At 33.2% G+C, this 23,282-nt stretch overlaps 1 protein-coding gene across 1 annotated transcript in view; it reads right to left on the bottom strand.

Annotated features, from left to right (window-relative positions):
- Nucleotides 1–23,282, bottom strand: part of LOC124354904 (dystrophin-like) — a 34,860-nt gene that overhangs the window by 10,218 nt on the left and 1,360 nt on the right. The window contains exons 2-8 of the mRNA XM_046805701.1: nucleotides 22,210–22,282; nucleotides 20,786–20,922; nucleotides 17,295–17,505; nucleotides 16,708–16,951; nucleotides 15,918–16,029; nucleotides 13,411–13,577; nucleotides 7,598–7,710 (exon numbers count right to left, since the gene is read on the bottom strand). Of these exons, the coding sequence (XP_046661657.1) occupies nucleotides 7,598–7,710; nucleotides 13,411–13,577; nucleotides 15,918–16,029; nucleotides 16,708–16,951; nucleotides 17,295–17,505; nucleotides 20,786–20,922; nucleotides 22,210–22,282 (1,057 nt within the window). The remainder of the gene's footprint in view (nucleotides 1–7,597; nucleotides 7,711–13,410; nucleotides 13,578–15,917; nucleotides 16,030–16,707; nucleotides 16,952–17,294; nucleotides 17,506–20,785; nucleotides 20,923–22,209; nucleotides 22,283–23,282) is intronic.

The raw sequence follows: 23,282 nt of genomic DNA, 5'->3' as shown, positions 1-23,282 counted from the left end.
ATACTTGTGAAAAAACCTTTTAAAAGGTAAGTGATGAGATAAATGTTATCTATATGATAGTTGGTGTGAAAACTGCTTAATAAATTTGGACAGTTTTATCAAAACAAAGTTCTCAACTTTGAGAGACTGCATTTCACCAGAAATGGCCAACACCTAAACAAGTATGGAAAACTAGAACTTGCAGATGAAATAGTGAAACAAGTGAACTATTTGCATAATCTAAGTGTATCCGATATACAGCAAGCTCATTCTGGTCTTCTGCCAACTAATATAGATCTTGCTCAGTCTACTTGAGATAAGGAGAGAATGTTAATGGAATGTTAATGGTTAACGATGAAACATTGCTGCCTTCAGATGGGATTCTCACTTCGGTGTCCAATACCTCAGTACAGAGTACTATGAGGATATGGAAGGGTTGCCTACAGCTTCAAGAGAACATCTGACAGTAAATCTTCATCCTTTGATAGACAATTCTGTGCCTCCCTGTGTATCTGAATACAGCATGATTCAAACACACAATCGCTCGACAATGGTCTTCCTCACACATCCTAATGACCACATTTCTTGTGAAACTTTTTTAGTCATAGCTAGTAATTATGTAATGTCAATGTAAGCACTCAGACTAAATCCACACACCCTGTTAACACTTTAAATATTTTTCATTGCAATATTCATGGACTTATAAATTATATAAAAGTAGATGATTTTAATGATTTCTTGACAATTTAATTTAAACTCCAGATATTATCTGCCTCTCTGAACACTGGAACTCAGAACACAATAATTTATACTTTTAAAAAATTCAAAAAAATTTTACCTTTATCACAGGATTTGTTAGATGTGTCATGAGTTGTCAGTAAGGGGAGTATGCGTGGCGGGGGTTAAAAAATTCAATTTTTTTATTATTATCTTAAAAAAATTTTCATTTCATCCTGTTTAAGAAAATATATAACACTAGGTACTTCCCTTACTTTTTATGGTAAAAAAAAAAATAAAAACAAGAATGGCATTGATGCATTCAGCTTGCCTCAACGTCTTACTTTTTTATGTTTGGTCTAGCCTATGTCTGGATTCATTTATACTCATTTATATATTATAATAAAATACTCATGTGATATATAATACAAGTTATTATTTTGTGTTGTCAATAGTTTAGGTTGGTAACATTGTCAGACAGTACTAGATACTGTAATAATAACTTGACAGCTGTTAGTTTGTGGTTTGTTTACATTTCAGTTGCAGTGTTTTGTGTTTGTTTACGTTGAATAACAAGTGATTAGATTGTTGATTTTGTCTAATAATTATTGTTCAGTGCTTTTTTACTCTCACTATAATGCCTAGAATAAAACGATTCAATAAGAAACATTTTAGAGGTAATCAATTTACTAGAAACGTTAGTGATGCTAAACACAGTTCATCTAGGCCTAGTCCTAAAGTCTTCCAGTTCTAAGAAACTGAAACATTCTAAGCTTCCTGATCTATTGAGCGAGGAGTGAAATACAGGTTTGAACTTTATTGTTGACTTGGAGCTTATATCCAATTTAGTAAAGTCGGCGGTAATGAATATTACACAGCCAAGATGCCGCATGGATGTATATCACGATAAACTTTTGAATGCTACAAAAGAAGTTTGTGAAGCTTCTCTTTTGCAACCTGCTAATGAAGCTATAATTGAAAATGATGGTTGTGCCGATGTTGCAGCTGCTTTCAACAGAACATGGCAGAAGCGCGGTTACACCTCTCTAAATGGTGTGATTACAGTAACATCATTTGATACTGGAAAAGTGATGGATTTTGAATGCCTATCAAAGTACTGTAATGTTTGTGTGAGGGAACCATACATATCAGATCCTGTAAAATTGGAGCAACATAAGCAAACAAACAAATGTTCAGGTAATTACACAGGTACCAGTGGTGGCATGGAGGTTGTAGGCGCCAGAGCTCTGGTTCTAGATTGAGACGACTGAAGAAAGATATGAAAGGAGAGAAATTAATCGATGGGAAAGGATTAGGAGGAAAAGGCCGCTTGAGTGATGAAGAAATAGATCAGCTGCAGCGATACTATGGCCAAGCAATAAGGAATAACCTAACAAGTGTCGATATGCAAAAAGCAATATGGGCAACAATTTACCACAAACTTTCAAGTGATGAAAAACCACAACACGAGCTTTGTCCTTCTGGAAATGAGTCTTGGTGTAAGTATAAAAAGGCACAAGAACATAATATAGAATATAAACACAAAAACTCTCTACCTGAAGAAGTAATGAATGTAATAAAGCCAGTTTACAAAGATTTGTCAGATCCAAAATTGTTAAAATGTTGTTTGCATGGAAAGACTCAAAATCCGAATGAGAGCTTTAATAGTGTGATTCGGAGTGGGGTTCCAAAAACTGCATTTGTAGGGCTTAAAACTCTTCAAATTGGAGTAAATGACTCCGTTATAAGCTTCAATGAGGGTGCCATTGGTAAAGCTAATGTATTTCAAAGATTGGGAATAACACCTGGGAAGTTTATGATTGAAGAACTGAAGAAAATTGATGAAAATAGAATAAAAAAGCAAATAAAGAGGTTCAAGAGGAAAATAAGAAAAAAGGGTTAGGAGAAGGTTGCTCAAGAGAAAAAAAGAAGATACTGACTGTCAGAATTATGTTCCAGGAGGTTTTTAGTGTGTGTTTGCTAGTTTAGACTTTAAATGGATTTTCCCAAAAGTTATTTTTTCAGTGTTTAGGTACCACTTCCCGAACTATTAGGCCTACAGACTTCAAAATTTATACACATAATTTACACTACTTAGTGAGTAATTTACTCTATTATTATGAAATTATATTAAGTTTAAGTAGTCTAAAAAAAATTGAAACTTTAAAATTAAAGGTATTTTTATAGTATAAAAAAGAAAATCTTTTTCCTTAATAATTGTTGTAGCTAAATACTTCATAATGGAGTACTTCATTAACCAACGTGAACACAATAAGCAAAAAAAATGTCATCACCCTAGTTTTTATAGGTTATGAGAAACTTGTACCTAAATAGTAACATGTTTTCCCATTTAAATAGCATTGGATGCCTCACCGCGGCGTGTTCCCCTTGTCAAGATCTGATACAGCCAAGTTCAGTAGAGAGTTATATTTGTTAATTATGTGGTGTGGAACTAATTTCTAAAGTGAAAACAATTGTTTTATGTATTTATAGGCTGTTAAATAGACATTCCAATAACAAGAATGGCATTAAGTTCTTTTTCAATCAGTTTTGTATTTTAATAGAATTTTGTAGAAAAAAGGATCCTAAAGCCAAATTTCTTGTTGCAGGTTACTTTAATTTTAACACGCTCGAACAAAGTAACTGTAAAGCTGATGGTTTAATACACTAAATTCATGTCATGTATTTTTACATTTTAATTAACCAACTACAATAACAAAAGATTCTAGTACCTGTATTGACAATATTCTAACCAGCTTCGATCCATGTAATGCATTCACACTTGATATAAGTTTTTCTGATCACTCTGCCCTGCTTCTTGTTCTTATAAATTATAAGACAATCCTAACATGCAACACAACATATAACTTTATGTCCAAGAAAAGGAATTATTCCAAAGAAAATATTATATCATTTAAATCACATCTTTCAAATGATGACTGTCACACCGTCTATGATATTCAAAATGATGACTCCCAACAAGAAATGTTAGATAATCTTGCAAATTTTTAAACATCATTTTGATCATGCTTTCAACTTTTCCGCCAAAAAGAAATTTGAGCCATCAGTTGACAAAGGGTGGGTCAAAGCTGGTTTGTGAATGTCAGCAGCCGGGAAGAGGGAACTCCACATGCAATGTAAAGACTAGCGGTCTTATTTTCAAAGTAGAACGGCTTGGAATATTGTAAAACAAGAAACAGAGTCTTTAAAAAAAACACACTCCTATTACTGAAATACAAATAAATAATAAACTACACATTAATCAAACTGAAATTGCTCACGCATTTAACTAACGTTTCTTGGATGTATACAGTAAACTTAGGCTGTCTCCTAATTATAAATAATCTTCTTTTTTTCTTCATAAACAGAATAAACTAGTATTCTTCTAACATCTTTTGAATCTGTGACTGACCTAAATGTTTTTGAGACACTAATGCAGCTAAAACATATAAAATCTTCGGGCTGGGATGAAATACCTGTGTTTCTTCTCAGAGAATGTGCCAGCTTCCTAAAGAAGCCTTTGGCTTATTTGATTAATTCCTCTCTTAAAACTGGTGTTTTCCTGATGCTCTTATACAGTAATGTAAAACCAATTTTTTTAAAATATGACACAACCCAACCTGATAACTATTAACTTGATAACTATCACCCAATTGCTCTCCTTCCTCCAGTATCTAAAGTATTGGAAGCTGTAGTTCTCAACCAACTCTCTAGTCATCTTGAAGAGAATGAATGTTTTTATCCTTCGCAATTTGGGTTTCAAAAGAGAAGAGGAACCCTTAATGCTATTAATTAAATTGCCTCAAGAGTGGCGAGTGCTTTTGATTGTTCACAGTTTACTGCTGCTGTGATCTTTTGAAGGCGTTTGATTGTGTCCAACATAGAATATTGTAAAAAAAATTGAATTTTTACCGGTGTCAAAGATGATGCATTGGGATGGCTAGACTCATATCTCACTAAGAAATATGAAAATTAGTTCAGGGGTGCCCCAGGGCTCTATCTTGGGACCAATGTTGTTTTTGATTTACACCAATGATTTGCCAGCGAATATAAAAAACTATAATATAACTATGTATGCTGATGATACTACTGCTCTCATTTGTAATCATGACAAAAATCTCACTGAACAGGCTTATTTCTCAGAATTTATTAGAAATCAATAATTGGTTCAAAGCAAATAGTCTTTTACTCAACACTGGAAAAACTCAGACAGTAATTTTTCACCCATAAGAGCACAAGCTCTTATGGGTGAAAACAACGAGTAGGCTACTCCTTCTTTGACAGATTTTTTATGGTTGGATTGATAATTTAAATATTTTACTGTGTGTTTTATTTAAAAAAAAAAAACAGTTGTCTTAAGGACATCCCTATCTCTTAATACACACACATCCAAAAAGGGAAGCTTGTTTTGGACTTCCACTTCCATTGTGAGGTAGATGGAAGGAGAAATACTATTAATGTGATTCAAAAACTTATTTAATTAAATGTCTCCATGAGAAAAAATAACAAAGGTATCATCCACATACCTCCGTCAAATCTTCGGTTTGAACTGAGCTGAAGCCAAAGCTTTTCGCTCAAATTCCTCCATAAAGATATTGGCGAAAATAGGAGACAGTGGAGAACCCATTGCCATCCCCTCATCTTGACAGTAAATTTTACCCTCTAACTCAAAATAATTGCATTGAGTGCATAGTTCTAACAGTTCAATAATTACTGGCACGAAAAGTTTAGTTCTATCCTTTAATGTTTGGTCTTCTTTGAGACATGATTTAATAATTCCAAGAGTTTCTGGAACTGGTACATTTGTAAATAGACTTTCAACGTCAAAACTTACTAGTTTGTCAGTTTCAGTCAACTTCAGGGATTTTTTTGATAAAAGAGTCAGTTTTTCCTACCAATGGCGTTAAGATGTCCAAGAGGACTTTAGACAATTCCCTGCAAGATGAATCACGAGAACTAATGATGGGACGGAGAGGGATGGTAGGTTTGTGGATTTTGGGAAGGCCATACATATAGGGGATTTTGGAATGGTGAGGAGTTAATTTAGATCTAAATTTATCTGAAAAAAATTCTTTGTGTTTTCTTAAGGTGTTTGCTACTTTTCGTTCAAATGAATCAGTCGGGTCTTTATTTAAAACTGTATATTTGCCAGTATTTAAAGTTTCCACAATTTTTTCTTTATACGCTACTGGTACAACAGTAGCGTTGCCTTTATCGGCCAGTAAGATTTTGACGTGTTGTCTTTCCCAAGGATCGACATGGCCTTTTTCTCCTCTATTGTCAAATTGGGTTTTGTGGGAGGAATTTTCCTGAGTAAAAGACTGGTCTCACAACAAAACCGGTCACCCTGTTCCTCAGATAACTGTGAAACAGCCGATTCAATTCCAGTTACGAAATCCAGTGCCTTTACCGATTGTCATGCCACAGAAAAGTTTAAGCCCTTGGATAAAATTGATATTTCCGCTTCATTGAGGATTTTTGAAGACAGGTTGATTACATTTTTATTATTTGCATCCATATTCACCTTGCCATCTTTATGCAAATCACATTGTTTGGGCCTTATTTTTTGAAGTTTGGAGATTTTCTTTTTCTTGTCCGGATTTTTCCGGACATTTGCCATTGTTTAGTGAAACAAGAAATCAGTAACACTACGTTTCGAGATCTGCAATCTGATCTCTTCTTCAGGTAAATAACTAACCTAATACATAATTACAAACTAGGTTAAAATAAACAAATCATACCAAAGCGTTGTGGCACGCCTAAGTCAGGAATCACAACCACCATCTTGTTTGTCAACTTCACTTACTCTAAAACATGCACTTAATAAAAAACTATACACAACACTAATCATTAAAACCGAACTACAGAATACAGGTCACAATACGTCTGCATTCGTCTACCAACCACCTACGACTGACCAGAGGGCACTAGCCAATACCAATTGTCACAGCAGATAAAAAATATTAGACAAAGACAAAAACATAGGTCTATTATATCAAAATTTAGATCTGGATTTGGGAAAAAACCAGTTTAAATCCTGTGGAAGATGAAATCCTGCCAGTAACCATATTAATTGTTATCAGTACTGTTGATCTTGTACTATACCACTGTACCGACTCTCCTAGAGTATCACGAGGACAAGCAAAATAAGGCTAAAATTGGACTGGCATCTCCTTTTAGAACAATTACCTATAATTTCACAACTAAATCTTAAATTCTTTTATTTTGCACTATGTTACAATTTATATAAGAAAGGACTTAGTTCAAATTTTCAAATTTAACTATAACCACCCTTTGTGGATGATTTGAAAGTATAATATAACAGTAAGGAAAGATTGTAATAATTTTAAATGAATGCATGAACCTAATGTATCATAAAGTAAATTAGAATTATTAACTAAATTCTAGTAAACTGGTACTGAACATCAAGGAACACTGTTGGGGCCATCATTGTCTAAACTAGTCAAAAAGAAACACAACTAATGTTTTTATCACATCACTTGATTGTCACAAGACATTTTAAAAAGACACTTAATAACATTAACAAGATTTAAAACTAGCAAGTATAAAATTTGTGAATGTAAAATTATATCAGCCTAGTCTATACCAGTCATATTCCTAAGAATAAAACACATTTAAGAATATAGACATTGAAATGCAAAGAACCTCTTAGTTGTATTTTAAAATTTTTATGTATTATACAAACGAAAGACAGATTTTTAGTAAAAAATTTTCAATGGACAGTGTGAAAGGTTCTTGACATATTGAAGGTCCTAAAATACATGAGTATTATGTTATGTATAATTGTTCTATCACCTTCTTGCCACAAAAAATAGAGTACTTTATATTAAAATTAATACTATAATATATTCTAAAAATACTGATGACAAATCACACTCACTCAGTGCTGGAACTGACAGGTTGGACAGGTAGGTACTGGAGGCGAGAAGTGTTTCCACACAAACGGTTCACCATGGCTTTGAAAAACGCCACAGTAGCTTGGCCAGTTGTTGTCTGAAAAAAGTAGTACATTCATAACATAAGTCATGCAGGGTTACTATCCACCAACTGTACAAAACAATAAGTTAAAATGTTCACCTTTGTATGTATTAAATAGTGAGTGCCCCCTTACCTCACCCAACATCACTATAATAATAATGCATTTAGCACATTATTTACTGTCAGCTCTTTGAACAACGAAATCATCTGGAAAGAATGAGACTCATTCATAGTTAAGATAACAGCAAGGGCAACAACAATGCTGGGGTTAGTACGTGTCAGGAATGAAAATATCAAATTTGATTCTTAAGACTGTGGACATACTGCTACTGGATATTAGTGAAGTCTATTCAGTTTACTCACGTTTGTAATTTCCTCTAATGGTCCTAAATAAATCAGAGGAATGTTGCCTATGACTATTACAAACTATGGCTATGAAAAGACACACTAAAAGGTTTAAACCTAGGGTCTTTATTTTCTCTGATATTGGGTCCTCAATTGTCCTACGGCTTTGTGTGATTGTCCAGAAAGTAACAGACATTTGGGACTAGCTCGGCAGTGGGGAGGGCATCTTGAGGTAAAACGATTCCTATGCTTAATAAGCCTCGAGCTAAGGTAAAGGACAGTCTGTATCTCTTCTACTTTTCTCACTGAGACTAGTTAAGATGTGCGCTGCAATTGAAAATCCCACTTCTTGTGAAGTCATTCAGTAATGTTTTTGTTGTAAAAAAATACAAACCAATTGAAATCCCTTACCAACTTTATTAGATTTGATGGGGATAAATTAATAAGTGCAGCAGGGTGAAGCAGGAATATATTTATTTTTAAAATGGCTGCACCAATAAATACAAGGATCACAGTGGTTAGCCAAGCCTGGTTATTGAAGCTCATAAAAAATCAAAGAACACTTTAATGAAAATCTTTATTTCACAATCACTGAACTTTTAGAACACTTTCTCTAAATTTGACCAAGTTCATGTAATTGTTGCGGAGAGGCTTGGCATCACAAATTTTGTGCCAGGATTCTGAAATTCCGCACAGAAGATAAAAAAACAATAGCATGCTGCATTGCTGAATTTCCTTCATTACTATGGCAAAATAGTAACGAACTTTCCAATTATATCATAATTATTGATGATGAAACATGAGTGAAGCATGTTACCCCTTCCCAAGCCACTAATGAATTCCATAATTTACCTTTAACGCTGACAACTATAAAATATATTTTTCTTTAAATTAAAATCTAAGTTTTATTTTAAATATGCTATAAAAGGTAAACACAAAAAATACAAAACAGGCAATTTTAGTTAAAATTAAATATATAAACAATAAAATATATTTAATTTATTTATATTAGGGTTTAATAAATAAGTCCTGTAATCTTATCTTATTATTAGGGCAAACAAAGGATATATTTGGTTATGGCTCTGTAGGAGGAGCAGGTGGACGGTGCTAGACAAAGGGAATGTAGGTCATCTAAATACTTCCTAGTCAACCTCAAAAGCACGAAGTGTGCGCCTGCCATTCTGGAGTTTTATGTGAATAAAAAACCTTTCAAGAGACACAATGTATAATTTCGGATATAATTGTGTTTGGCGTTTTGGTCAAAGTCTATCAATCGAATATATCGAGTTCATGCTACAGCGTGTAAAGGGTTAATTGTGAGACAAAAAGGTAATCAATGGAATGGGGACACACAAATTCTAGAAAAGGAAAAATATTGTTTCCAAACTCTATCAGCCAGAAAGAATATGAGAACTGTTTAATTATATGACAATAAGGGTGTGATTCTAATTTATTTTATCATATGAAGCTCAACAACAATGTTGAAGGTATTGTGAAACACTGCAGAAACTACAGCAGGCAATATAAAAGAGGTGTTGGAGAAAACTGAGGTCAAAAATTTTGTTTATTCACAACAGTACACATTTACACACAGCCAATTGCACCAGACAGTTTTTAGATGATTTTGGATGAGAAATGTTCAATCATCCTCCATACAGACCAGATCTAGCGTCAGAGACAGGCTCTTACCTGTGATGGAAGACCTGGCTCACAATACAATGCTTTGATAGTGACGCCAGCGTTAACCAGTGGTTAAGATGTCAGGCAGTGGATTTCTTCAAATTTGGAGTTCTTGTGTCATGCTTAGACAAATGTCTTAGTTTAAACAAGGATTAAGTTACAAAATAACTAAAGAATATAGCTATATATAATGAAAAATTTTTCTTTCATTTTGTACATTTTTTATATAAAAATGTCTGTTACTTTCTGGATGGATCTCATATTGTTCATTACCATTGTGGAGGTGTTTTGTCCCTATAATTTTGCTCATAACACTGAACATTTACCTGGATATTACAACAACCCTTTATGACCACAGGAGCCAATAAAATATTTACAGAATATACAGGTTGATTTAGCTAAGGTGTTCTAAATGTATATTAAGAGAACGGTTAGAGCTATAACAAAGAAACTTCTTAAATATATTCCCTGTATGTGATTTAGTAGGGTTGCATTTTGTTTTTTTGTTATGGCTTTAACCATTCTCTTAAACACAGGACGTATTATCAAAGTAACGCACATCTTCTAAGAAAAATAGATTTATTCATTCAATGTGTAGATATTCAATGGTTAAAATTCTTCAAAATCGTCTCCTCCTGCCACAATACACCTGCGGAGACGATTCTGCCACAGATACAAACACTCTACAATTCCTCGATTTGATTATATCTTTTAGGAACCTTGTAACGTGAGCTTGGATGTCGTCCACCAACTCCCAGTGCTTTTCGCTCAGCTCTCTCTTCAGTCGAAGGAACAAAAAAAAAGTAACACAGATCTAAGTCAGGGTTGTTATGGGTCAGATAGTTGGTACTGATAAAGGTCGTGTGGCTGGGGGTATTGTCGTGGCGGAGCTTGAAGACGTCTTTGATTTCAGGCCTGATGCGCACAACCCAGCATTTTAGTCTCTTGAGCACATCCAGGTAAAAGACTGCATTGACAGTTTGTCCTTGCGGTACAAAGTCAAAATAGACTATTCCTCGGATGTCAAAGAAGCCATTCAGCATTGCTTTGATGCAAGATTTGCTCAAGCACATTTTTTTGGGTTTCGGAGAAGATTGTGTGTGCCACTTGGAGCTCTGCTTTATAGATTCTGGATTGTACTTGAACATCCAAGATTCGTCCCTGGCTAGAATAGAGTTTAAAAACCTAAATAATTTCTAATCAATTCCAACAATTCTTCACTGCGTGAAACTCAAACTTCTTTCTTTGCCTCCGTTAATACCTTCGCCACAAGCTTCATAGAGACCTATAGCATTTGCATATCTTCTGTCACTATCCCATGTACCACAAATGTTGACAAATTCAAGGTGTCAGCGATAATTAAGAGACAGTCTGAACTCAAAACTTCGAGCACTGGATGTTTTCTTTGGTTCGGACTGTTGGGTGTCCAGAACAAGGCTTATCGGTGACCTCCTCCTAGCTATTTGAAGACCTTGTACCACTCTCCGTATTGTGATCTCGAAATCAATTCGTCCTCTTGAAGCATTTTATAATTTTCTGTTGCATTCTTCCCGCACACAAAAATTGATAGCGTATCTGTTCCAGCAAGCGCTCCAACACATAGTGACACAATCAACAAACAGACTTTGTCCAAAGACATACCCTACCATTCCTACTGCTTGGAGTGTACTGATACTGGGCACATTTGGAAGTGAAGAACCCCACCACATAATCCACATACTATAGAACGCATATAATATTCACGTACTATAGCACGCAGAATACAGTTCATTCTGCAAAACAAGTGCATTATTTTGGAAAAAACATTTATAAATTTTAGGATTGGTGATTTTTATCTGCCTTAAACGTAGAAAAAGTTGTAATGGCATTATGAGTACATTATAAGTTACACCATTTCATACAGAGTATATTGAAAAACGGTTGACCCAATACAACAAAAAATAACGAAATTACAAGTGATTTGGTAAACACTTTCAATCTTTAAAGGGGTGGGAGGTTACAAGGCACAAGGGGAACAAATGGAGACTTTTGAGAAAATACATCGTTAACAAGGGTCTATAAACTGAACCAATTCAGCTTTGCCAAAATTTTTTTGATACTAAACTATTTACTGGTTACTGGAGTTACTGTGGACTCACCACCTGCCCCTGAAGAATTGAGTAAGAAATGCACGCAACAGTTTTGCAACATGGACTACAGTTCTTTTACCACTCAAGCCTTGATTCTTTACAAACTTGATTATTTGTTTTCTGATTTTTTATATATATTTAGGCCAACCTAGATAAATAGCACATAATAGTTAACTTCTTATATAAAAATTAATTATTTAAGTTTATTATTACATAAAAAGTTTGTATTTTAGAAACTAAAAATAGGTAAAAAGTAAATTAATAATTAAAAAATTAAGAAGTATTCAACATGGTAATTGGACGTTCTTTTGTAATTTACAGTCTCATTTGGTTAATTTAATGAATACCTTACATACATATTTTATATGAAGACTAAAACAAAATATTTCTTGTTGGAAACTACAGGAAACCCAAATAAGATTACATTAGAGATTTTTTACACACACATTTTTTAATAATTTCTTAAAGTAAAAATGTATCAATATACAATTAATTATCCACGTTTTTTAAAATATAAGTTCTATAGAATATCTAGATAAAAATAATAACAGAAAATGTCATGAACACAGTAATAAATGCTGTTATGGAGGTTTATATAACATCCTTAATAACTTTTACATTTACTGAGATACAAGCATAACAATAATTTTTAACCTGTTTACCATTGTTTCATAAATTTAATAATAAAAATCTTATAGTTAAATGAAATATAAAGTTTAATATAGTGTCTTGGTAGGAACCACAGAATCAAACAACATAGGCAAGAAGTTAATTACTTTTATGTAATATAGAATATACCTAGGACAACATTTACACTTCACCGATTAATAGACCCAATTCATGATCGGCCATATACTAAAATTGTATACATACAGTGCATGTATAAATGTATGATATTATGTGAACTTCTGAACAACTACCATAATCTCATATTCATTCAAACATAACTTGGTAGAAAGAGAGTAAGTCTAGTTACCATGGATCATTCACCAGTACCAACCAAAGAAAGCTTCAAGATAACGGGCATTCACATTTACGGACAACTTTTATCTCTAAAACACACACAAAACCAAACCTTTTTAGAAATTTCAAATAACTTTTACAATTTATGATTTTTAGATATTTCTTTCATGAGGTCTGTAGTTCAGTTTTGAAAAGGAATGGTCATATATGTTATTATGAATGTCACAGGGAATTGAAAATAAGTTTTAGAAATCCCAGATCCACCCAAAATGTTTTCTTATAAGTCTTTTGTTATCCGGTAGGGCTTTCAGATGGCAGCCATTCAAGATTCTAAAAGGAATGTTTATATCTCCGATATTATGGATTGCTGAGCAATGGAGAAGGGCTTTAAAATTCTCAGGTCATTTGAGACAACAAACTGTAACCGTTATTATTACTGACGTGTTTTGGCAATTATGCCATGGACACTATAGTGAGGTGTTTTACATCTATATGGGGTAAATTGAAATATTGAAATAAAGTCTCTTATTTGGGTCCTACTATTTCTTTTGTAAGAGAATCACTGTCCTGCTAACACACTTGGCAATGAGGTACTAACCTCCCAACAGTACTCCTGCATGGGGTGCTTGAGTTTGTGACGTTTGCTGAGACGGCCATGGAAGAAGCATGACTGACATTGGTCATAGCCCAGGCAACGGAGGCAGCGGTAGCGCAGACCGACAATGGGATAAGTACGACACACCCCACACCTCACCCCGTGGCTCACTAGACAACACATTGTATTATATTTCAGAGTAGCTCTGAACTGTGTCTAAAGAATATTCACATACAACAATCACAAGATGTACAGATCTTATGGTCACTCAGAAAGTTTAGTGTGCATTTTGATTAAAGAAGTGCACCAATCTAAATCTCCTTAGTAACAACAGGGTGGAGCACGGTAATTTGCTGATTTGGAAATGAAATAAAAAAATTATGAACCTTAGAAAAAATTATTTTTTATTTTAATTATATTGAACAGTAAGGGAATTTTTAAATTACATGGTTTTAAATAATGTATCTGGCAAATGTCGACCTTCGGCATCCACACACTGCTGCATACGTTTTCTGAAGTTTTCATTAACTCTAACAAGCATATCGACTGGTATTCTGCCAATTTCAGCCTCAATATTGTTCCTTAGGTCTTCCAAGGTGTTGGGACGGTTGATATACACCTTCGACTTCAGGTAACCCCAAAGGAAAAAATCGCATGGGGCTAAGTCTGGTGAGCGTGCCGGCCAGTTCACATCACCCCTCATAGAGATAAGCCGTCCAGGAAACATTTTACGGTTATCCTGAAAAAAGTAAGGGCCTACTCGTGATATGGCACACCACACAGTGACGCGGTCCGAATGCAGAGGTCTCTGGTGGACTTCTCTAGGGTTTGTTTCACTCCAGTAGCGCATGTTTTGCTTGTTGACACATCCACTGAGGTGAAAATGTGCCTCATCAGAAAAGAATACAATTGTGTCACGCGGTATAGTTGCAAGCATCTTCACAAGAAGTACGCCGTGTCAAATAGTCCCGTGCTGACAATTGATGGACCACGCACATTTTATACGGGTGAAATCTCACTTCATCATGAAGAATCCGGTGGAGAGAACGTCTTGAAATGCCAAGAGCAAGTGATTGCTTCCGAGCAGAGCGTTTTGGAGATTGCAGTACTGCTGCTCTAACTCTATCAATGTTTTCCGGTGTTGTAATCCTTCTCTGAGGTCCCCTTTCACATGACACATTCCCTGCTGTTCTGAATGAAGTTACTCAATTTACAATTGATTGCCGACCAGGAACACGTTCGCGTTGGGGAACAGCGAATCGTAAACGAAAAGCACGCTGCACTGCAATGATCGAGTGGGCATTTGAAAAATACGCTTCAACACAAAACGACCTTTCCTCTCATGCCCACTGCATGATGGCAACTGGAACGCGGAGGAATACAAATCTCCCGTCAGCCACTATAAGCCACGCCCACTCTTCCCTCTCTTCGACCAACAGTGCTGCCACAGCTTGCAGTGCAAAAAAGCAAATTACCGTGCTCTACCCTGTACCATCCTTACTTCCGAAAGTATAACCAAGCATGATAAACACTCTGTTGCATACCTCCAAAGTTTAACATATAATTATCTTACTCTAACCAAACTATTTCAGTGAAACGTGATTCTTGATGACTACCATCCTTACTTCCGAAAGTATAACCAAGCATGATAAACACTCTGTTACATACCTCCAAAGTTTAACATATAATTATCTTACTCTAACCAAACTATTTCAGTGAAACGTGATTCTTGATGACTACCATCCTTACTTCCGAAAGTATAACCAAGCATGATAAACACTCTGTTGCATACCTCCAAAGTTTAACATATAATTATCTTACTCTAACCAAACTATTTCAGTGAAACGTGATTCTTGATGAAAGAGCAGTTATATAATTACTTTTTGTAGAGCAAACTTCTTTGTAAAGAGCAGTTTGGTTTTTTGCCTGGTAAAAACACTATAAAATTGGTTGAATTGGTCGTTGAAAAAATCTTGAGAAGCTTTGAAAATAAGGAAACAGTATCTGCTACTTTAATTGACCTGTCTAAAGCATTTGCCAGTAAATCTCATGATTTGCTATATGTGAACTTGAAATATGTGACATGAATGTTAAAATATCTGAACAGTTTAAAGGAAAATAATTTCAGTATAATCTAGTTTATATTAGTAATATAGTACATGTTTACTATGTTCATGACTATGTCTATTGTACACTTGTGTGTTTAATGACAATAAAGCTTCTTGAGTCTTGATTCAGCCAAAGACACCAAGTATCAAGTTTGTGTTGTATTTGGTATTTTGTTAGGCACGGTTCCTTATCAAACGCAATAGTTCTTTTTAGGGTTTTGACAAAAAACATGATTTTGAATCAGATATACAATGAACTTTCTCACTCATGAATACTATTGAGTTCTGCACCAAATATGTTTATTGGTCAATTATTGATTTTAAGCTATCTATTAATGAAGTGACAGCATAGTATGTATGTAACATTGGATTGTTTATTTTAAATGCAACAAGTAAACATACCTTTTTCTGCAGCCTTTAGCCGGTAAAGTGTAGAGAGCCAGACCAGAAGTTGTGGTTCCCTCATGAGCCAAGCCATGAATACATCCTCACTGATACCCAGAGGCCCATGAGACTAGAACATTGATTGAATAATACAATTTAATTTGTGAAGATCATAAAATTAAATCTAATAGAGAAAAATTTATATAACATCTGGAGATTCTGATTAGTAACGGTTCGATGCAGAAAGTAGAAATAATAAATAACAATCTACACTATATTTTCATATTAAGAACATTACATGAAGAGTAATGTTCAATGAACATCAACACTTAAGCAACAAAAAATTTTACACATTTGTTTTATATACAATGTCTTAGAAATGAAATAAGATAGCTGATGAGTAAAGGGATCTCACTAAGGTTAGTAACAAGGACCAGACAACAGAATTCACTAATGCTGTACTAGAACCAGTTAATCAAAATTTAAGAAGTGACCATCCGAACCTAAAGTATAAAATAATTCTGATTAGATGTTTTTTTTACTTTTGTTTGTATTCAGTAATTGTAAGGAAATACTAAACATTTTAATAATGATAAAATGCCTTATGGAGAAGTTCTGCACAATTTCATAAACAGACATTAAATCTACAAGTTATTTAGTACAGAATAAAAAAACTGAATTGTTCTATGATTCTAAAATATTAAAACTTCACATTGTCTTTACAGAAAACCAGGTTGTCCATCACAATGACATTATCTGATTTTTTACGAATGTTTGGGTTCCATTTGTACTTATTCTTGATAGTAACCTGTTGGAAGCAGGAGTCTACGGTGGCCGGGATGAGATCTGCAGAGAACGCAAGGCTCTCAGACAAGTAGTCAGTAACAGCCACCATACTGTCCAGCAATGCGTGTAGCTTGCGTCGAGACAGGCAGTTATTATGGTCGGCCAGCTGGGTGAACAGGTACTGGTACTTGTCCTGTAGCTTGGCAGCACATAAACACACCAGAGCAATCTTGGCACTGAGCACTTGCACACGTTTACGCTCCATTCTGAAACACCATACAGTCATCTACTCTTGCACACAAAAAGACTCAATCAAGATGAAACTAATTAAAAACGTGGCAATCAGATTTGAATCCACAAACACACATCACTTTCAGTAAGGCTCTCAAGATAGCATAGATTAAATTTTTTATACTAATTTCAAAAGCTTACACCTTAAAGATGCTGATGATTTAAAACTGAAACAATGTTTTGAATTATTTACTTACTACATACTAAACTGTATTAACCTAATCCACATTAAGAGGATGGACAGAGAAATTCAAAAGAACGTTTAATTTTAAATGTATAATTACTAAATTTAAACACTATGTGTACATAAAAACAAACCTGTCAAAAACACTGAGTAAAAAATGGAGAGTTAATTCAGTGCTGACATCAACTTGAAAGTGGTGCCGAGTCGTTTCCTTAGAAGCAGCAAAGAAGATATCATTGAGGATTGCTTCTAGCTCAGAATATTCCAAAGCGAGGCTGTTCTCTGTCACTTGGATGTGGTGACGGTGGAACACTCCTGCTATGGTAGATAACTGTACATGGTCCACTAAAAAAGACAACATGTCTTCTAGTTCATAGAACTCAAGAACAAACCTGCATAATTTAAGTATCTTTAAAATATAATCTAAGTATCTTAAGCCTATAAAAATAAACAAATTTAGATTATCTGTTTGAAAGAATTCAATACACCCATAACACATGTTATTCTAGATCAACAGGAATTCTATCTCTGCAGTTAACTAAGTCTTTTTCAAGCACCAATTCTTAATACCTAGCTCACATGCTTTTTATAAATATCACTACACAGTTTCCAATTTGTTTTTTTTTTAATGAAATTCCTACATTAATTTTTTTAAAGAAGAGTTAACCAATGGTTGTTTTATTGTCTATTGAGGAAGCAGAGGCAGTGCTCTCTACAAACTACAGGCGGACAGTTTGACCTGTGTACGGTCATCCCTCTTTCCCTTCATCATTAGTTATCACTACGACAGTCCCATTTTAATCTGCCATGACCCTGTTATCCTTGTTGCTTATATATCCTATTGTAAACTAATAATACTTCACACTTTAACACTTACAAATTAAATTTACACAATTCATACATCTTTCACTAAATTTTCAATTTTTAAATGTTAAATATTCAGACAATTTATAAATTATTGAGTATTTATTGTCGCAAGAGCAACTTGAGTCTGTGTACAGGCACCATAGCCCATGCAGGCTCATTTTTCCCAAAGCAAATGCTTTTCCTTATGGTGCTTCTTCTTTTTTTCTTTACTTTTCAATCTACTTTCTGTAATTTTATTAATTTTTCAATTATAAAGTTTATTTCTTAAGATTGCAATATTGTACATAAATTTAGGAAATAAAATCAATTCATATACTTATATGGTTAAATATGGGTTATTTTCTACACGCAGCATGAAGTGCATGAAAGATGCCCAGAGTAAAAGTCCCTCTCAGAAAATTGTAACAATCCACCCAAATTTGAGCTATTTGTTCACCGAGGGAAATGCAGATGTTGACAATTTAGTCAAAGGAAAGAAAGAGAAAGCTGGAGTTGACCAATGGTGTTTTATTACATGGGCATACATTGCATTTAGTTGGATGATATGCAAATCGAAGTTTTACTGAGGGCTGCAAATCCATGCCATCCAGAAATATTTTAGTGAGGTATTGATTATGTTGAATGTAATCAATCCTATGGAAATTGATGATCATCGGATTGATGATATTTGGTGACGATCCTCTTTGAAGGATATGCTGGATTTGAATGTTGTGAAGTTCATTTTAATGAAATATCAATGAATATTTTGTATTCTTATTTTCTTTAAATAAAATATAGTTTCAAACCTTTTGTTCTGTACATATTGAATAACGAAATCGTAAGAGAATCATATATTTATTAGTATCTCTAAATAATATCCTTATTAATTTTTACAGCACATTTTAAAAACACAATACAATTTTCACCCTTTTTTTCAAGCACCAGCTGTTACACAATTGCATAAAAATATAAAATGGGGTAAATATTTAAATGTTATGATTACTGCAAACTACAAGAACAAGAATAAACTTAATAAAAATCCACTGTATTTTCGGATTTTTATACGCAAATTGTGGATTAAGGCTTAATTAAACTTAATATTTTTGTACTAAAATTCTACACATAAATGTGCAAGTATTTTTTAAATGGCAAAAATGGAATAGATTAAAGAAACAAAAGAACTTATATTATGTATAGATGGAATGAAAATATTGATAATTTACCAGTTGAGGTTACCCAACCAACCAACCACAACCAACAACAATAAAACATTAATAATATTATAATAATAATAGTAATAAGAATATATATATAGGCCTATATATTTGTTTTGTTGTTGGTGGTTGTTGGTAGGTTGGTTGGTTTACCTTTTATCTGTAGTTTACTAAAACATGTGTTGGTTGACAGAACTTATATAATTCATAATATATTTTTCTAGATGGACATTTATTGATCTGATTTCTAGAATCTGAACATGGAAGGTTGAATTGTATTGATTGATTCATCAAAACCACTAGATGCTTGCAAGGTCTAACAGTATCAAAATATGATGGTGAAGACATCATACTATTTATGGTATACCAATATATTATTAGTGAATTTATTTGTAATTTAGACATTAACACGTTGACTGTGGAGATGCCTTAACCCTCAAAGTGCTACTATCGCACTGTGTGATATGTTCGTACCACTTCAAAGTGCTACTATCGCACTGTGCGATATGTTCGTTTTTTTCATATTACAGACGAACGGTTCGCTCAATAACGACGTGGTTTATAAGGCTACATGTAGGAATAAATTCCCTATCTAGTAACGTAATTAGAACTATGTAATTCAGAAGTTTACGAGGAAGAGTAAGAAGAATAGTCAGCTGATTTCGATGCGTGTTTGTCTGTTACGGTCGTTTCGCGGCCGACGCTCTGTGACATTGTTGTTTTGCTTTGTTGTTTTGATTTGTAAGTGACTTAATATATTATTGTTTATTGAGTAATTATTTGTGCTATGAGTGAACTTAGTAATTCAAGTGCCATTAGGCGCTGTTTTGATGACGATTTGAGTGGAAATGATAGCGATGCAAGCAGCACCCCCACCAGAGAGTGACTCAGACTAATTTTTTTAGTCTAATGTAAATATGTATATAAGCCATTTTTCTGTATTTTTAATACTTTATCTGTCATTTTTCTTACTTTTACTCATATCATTAACTAAATATGTTTATTTTGAGGCAATAATCACTATTCAACTACTTACTGCCACTTGTTGATGTGGTAAACATTTTAGTAAAAGTTTTGCGAAAAAACATTGTTTTGTTTTTTTCCAATTAGTATTGTGATATGTTGTGCAAAAGGTTAAGAATTGACATTTTTCTTATTTAGCATTACATTTGGAACATTTTGCATATTTTTAGAATTAGGACTACTACATTTTGTAAAAACTATATGTCAAGGATTTTGAAAAATAAAAATATAAAAAACTACACAACCGGTTAGCAGTACCAGATTTTTTATGATAAAAGATAAGCATTTTTATTTTTACTTGATCTTATAGAACATATGTTTGTGAAAAAAACCATATGTAATACATGCAATTTGAACATATATTTGTATATAAAAAGTTGTTTAAAAAAAGAAATGTCATATGCTCGAAAATGGCCTAGCACTTTGAAGTGGTTTAGTCATCACTTGGAGGGTTAAGATAGAGGCTGAGACTTAAGTTCCAGCAGTAAAGGTGTTAATATCTCTGTTAAGATAACATGCTGAGTAATCAATCCACTACACACAGCTCAAGGTTTTCTGCACAATGTTGAGCTTGGCTGCAGTTCGGTAAGCTGCATACTTAATGTTATTGCACTCCTCTAGCATCTCCATGGCCACCCGGTACTTAGGATGATCCCACGCTGTTCTTTGTGAAGCATGGCTGTAAATGCAAAACCATTTACAATAAGTAGAGATGCTATTGTACTACTATATTGATACTTCACTTAACTTTACAAATGACTTATTAGATAAAACCATTGGGATCATATATATATATATATATATATATATATATATATATACATAAATTGATTCAAAAAATAAATATATTAATTAATTTTTTAAACAATTAATTAAAGGCTAAGAAATTCAAATGAACCATTGTTATTTGTGAACACGTTTAGAATAACACTGCATGTCATAGAGTAAAGAATAAAAAATATACAGTGGAAAATCCATATTAAAAGTCGGTTACTAAATTTGACTGAGATGCTCTCTCGCGTTGTAGCGCCCATCCTAGCTCCCAGAGATGGGTGGTTCTAGTTCCTGTCATCTACCCTATAGTGATAAATTCAAATTTATGTATTTTATATTAATGTTACATATGTCAAAAGACTTGTAAATTTTGCTCACTTTGGTTTCTAGATATTCTGTAAAAATGGTCAATTATATTCAAATGGTCTAGATCATATTAATTCATTGCTGCACAATAAAATTAATATAAAAGAATTGTATCAAAATATTTTTGTAAAATAGGTAGTTTTCCACACATTACATAAAAATGTAAATAATTATGGCAATGTAGATAACTTATGTTAACAACAGTACAAAAACAGCAAAGAATGTAAATAATGATTAGTATGAATTCATTTACCTTAGTCCAACCTATAAAAACTAACTAGTGTTCCTTTCGATGTAGTACTGAACTTAACTAAGGTAACATTTTGTAGCTGTTACTAAACTTATGGTGTATTTCAAAACGGCTTATTTGAAATTAATCATAAAACGTAATATTTTAAAGATAGTTATAACAAGAAAAAATTTTGACTTGCTTAGAATAGTAACTGTGATTTATAAAATAAAAATATTTTAATTCTTTTAATTAAAATCAATAATAACAGGTAGGCTATAACTAACTATGTTATATTATCCAGTGACTGGAGCTTTCTCATCAAAATAAAATGAATAGCATTAATTATAAAACAAAGTAATATTCTTTCATTTTAATCAGGCCTACATGTGCCAAATCTGAGGGCATGTATATTTAAAATCAGAATTAAGCTTCAAATGTTTTTAGAATTTTACATAAGTAATAACAAAATTGACAAAAAATGAGTTTACAAGTGACATTATGAGTATACAATACACAAAACTAGTAGTTATAAAATATAAAAGTCGATAGATTAAATTTATAAAACAAATAAAGTAAGACAATTGTTTAACTTACTTAACGTAATAAATAGCACCACTGTTAGTTTCTGCCTTATGCCAATGCTTTACGTCCGGTGAATGTTCTACACCTGCAAAATAATAGAATTTTATAAACAGGTTATGAATTTCAAGAAAACATACAGAATTGCAGTACAGTTCAGGACTTCCCTAGTTTGGACATTAGGTTGATCCAAACGAACAACAAATTCTTTAATGTGTCAAAAAATACTTCAATGATGTCATAAATAATTCTAAATAAATATAGTAAAAATCAAGCAGTATTTAAATTGGTGAGCATAAGCCCATAAGATTTTATTAAGAATATATTAAAAATTAAACAAATTAATTACTATAAATTAAAAATACTAAATAAAAGACATATGTTTGAAATTAAAAGGATTAATTTAATATATATGACACAACATCATAAATAATATAGGAACCAAAACCATGAAACTAACCATTAGGAAAGGTAATAGGAATGATCACATACAAATAAATAAGAAATTGTAGACACGAAACAAAATATATAAACAAACAAAAAACCACAAGTTATCTATAATCTTTTAATGCTCGTTAGTTTTCTAAAGTTAACTAACATTTTTATTTAGATGAAATCACTCATCGTAATCATGTTTAGAATCTTAAAATGTGTTTACTTTGGTACATATGACCTATGTTAACTATTAAATTGCTTACTCAGTATAGGTTGATTACTGTTGGATGCAGTTATGTGATATCGTTTAATTATATCAATATAAAAACCAGTTCCTTCGTAGCGTTTGTACAGCTTAGAACAGCACTCGCTGACATTGTTTCCTTTGGGAGGCAGAAAACAAGAACTGATCGCTATAATGATATGTGACTTTCATAATAAATCACATAAAGTCTTTTCTTTCTAATAATATAGTTTTTTAAGTCCCTAGTAAGAAAGTCTTCCAAAAATAGTGGCCTGCGGATAATACCAAAGTACTGGAACTACTTAAATTCAAAGATTGTATAAATTTATGGTTGGGTGAATTTACAATATTTGTTTACTGAATTAAGTTACGTTTCCTAACTCGTAATATAGTTTAGAGGCATTTGTGA

The sequence above is a fragment of the Homalodisca vitripennis genome, chromosome 2, assembly GCF_021130785.1.
Source record: "Homalodisca vitripennis isolate AUS2020 chromosome 2, UT_GWSS_2.1, whole genome shotgun sequence".
Classification (NCBI taxonomy): domain Eukaryota; kingdom Metazoa; phylum Arthropoda; class Insecta; order Hemiptera; family Cicadellidae; genus Homalodisca; species Homalodisca vitripennis.
The sequence above is the reverse complement of the archived record's forward strand: the minus strand, read 5'-3'. Positions and strand labels throughout refer to the sequence as shown.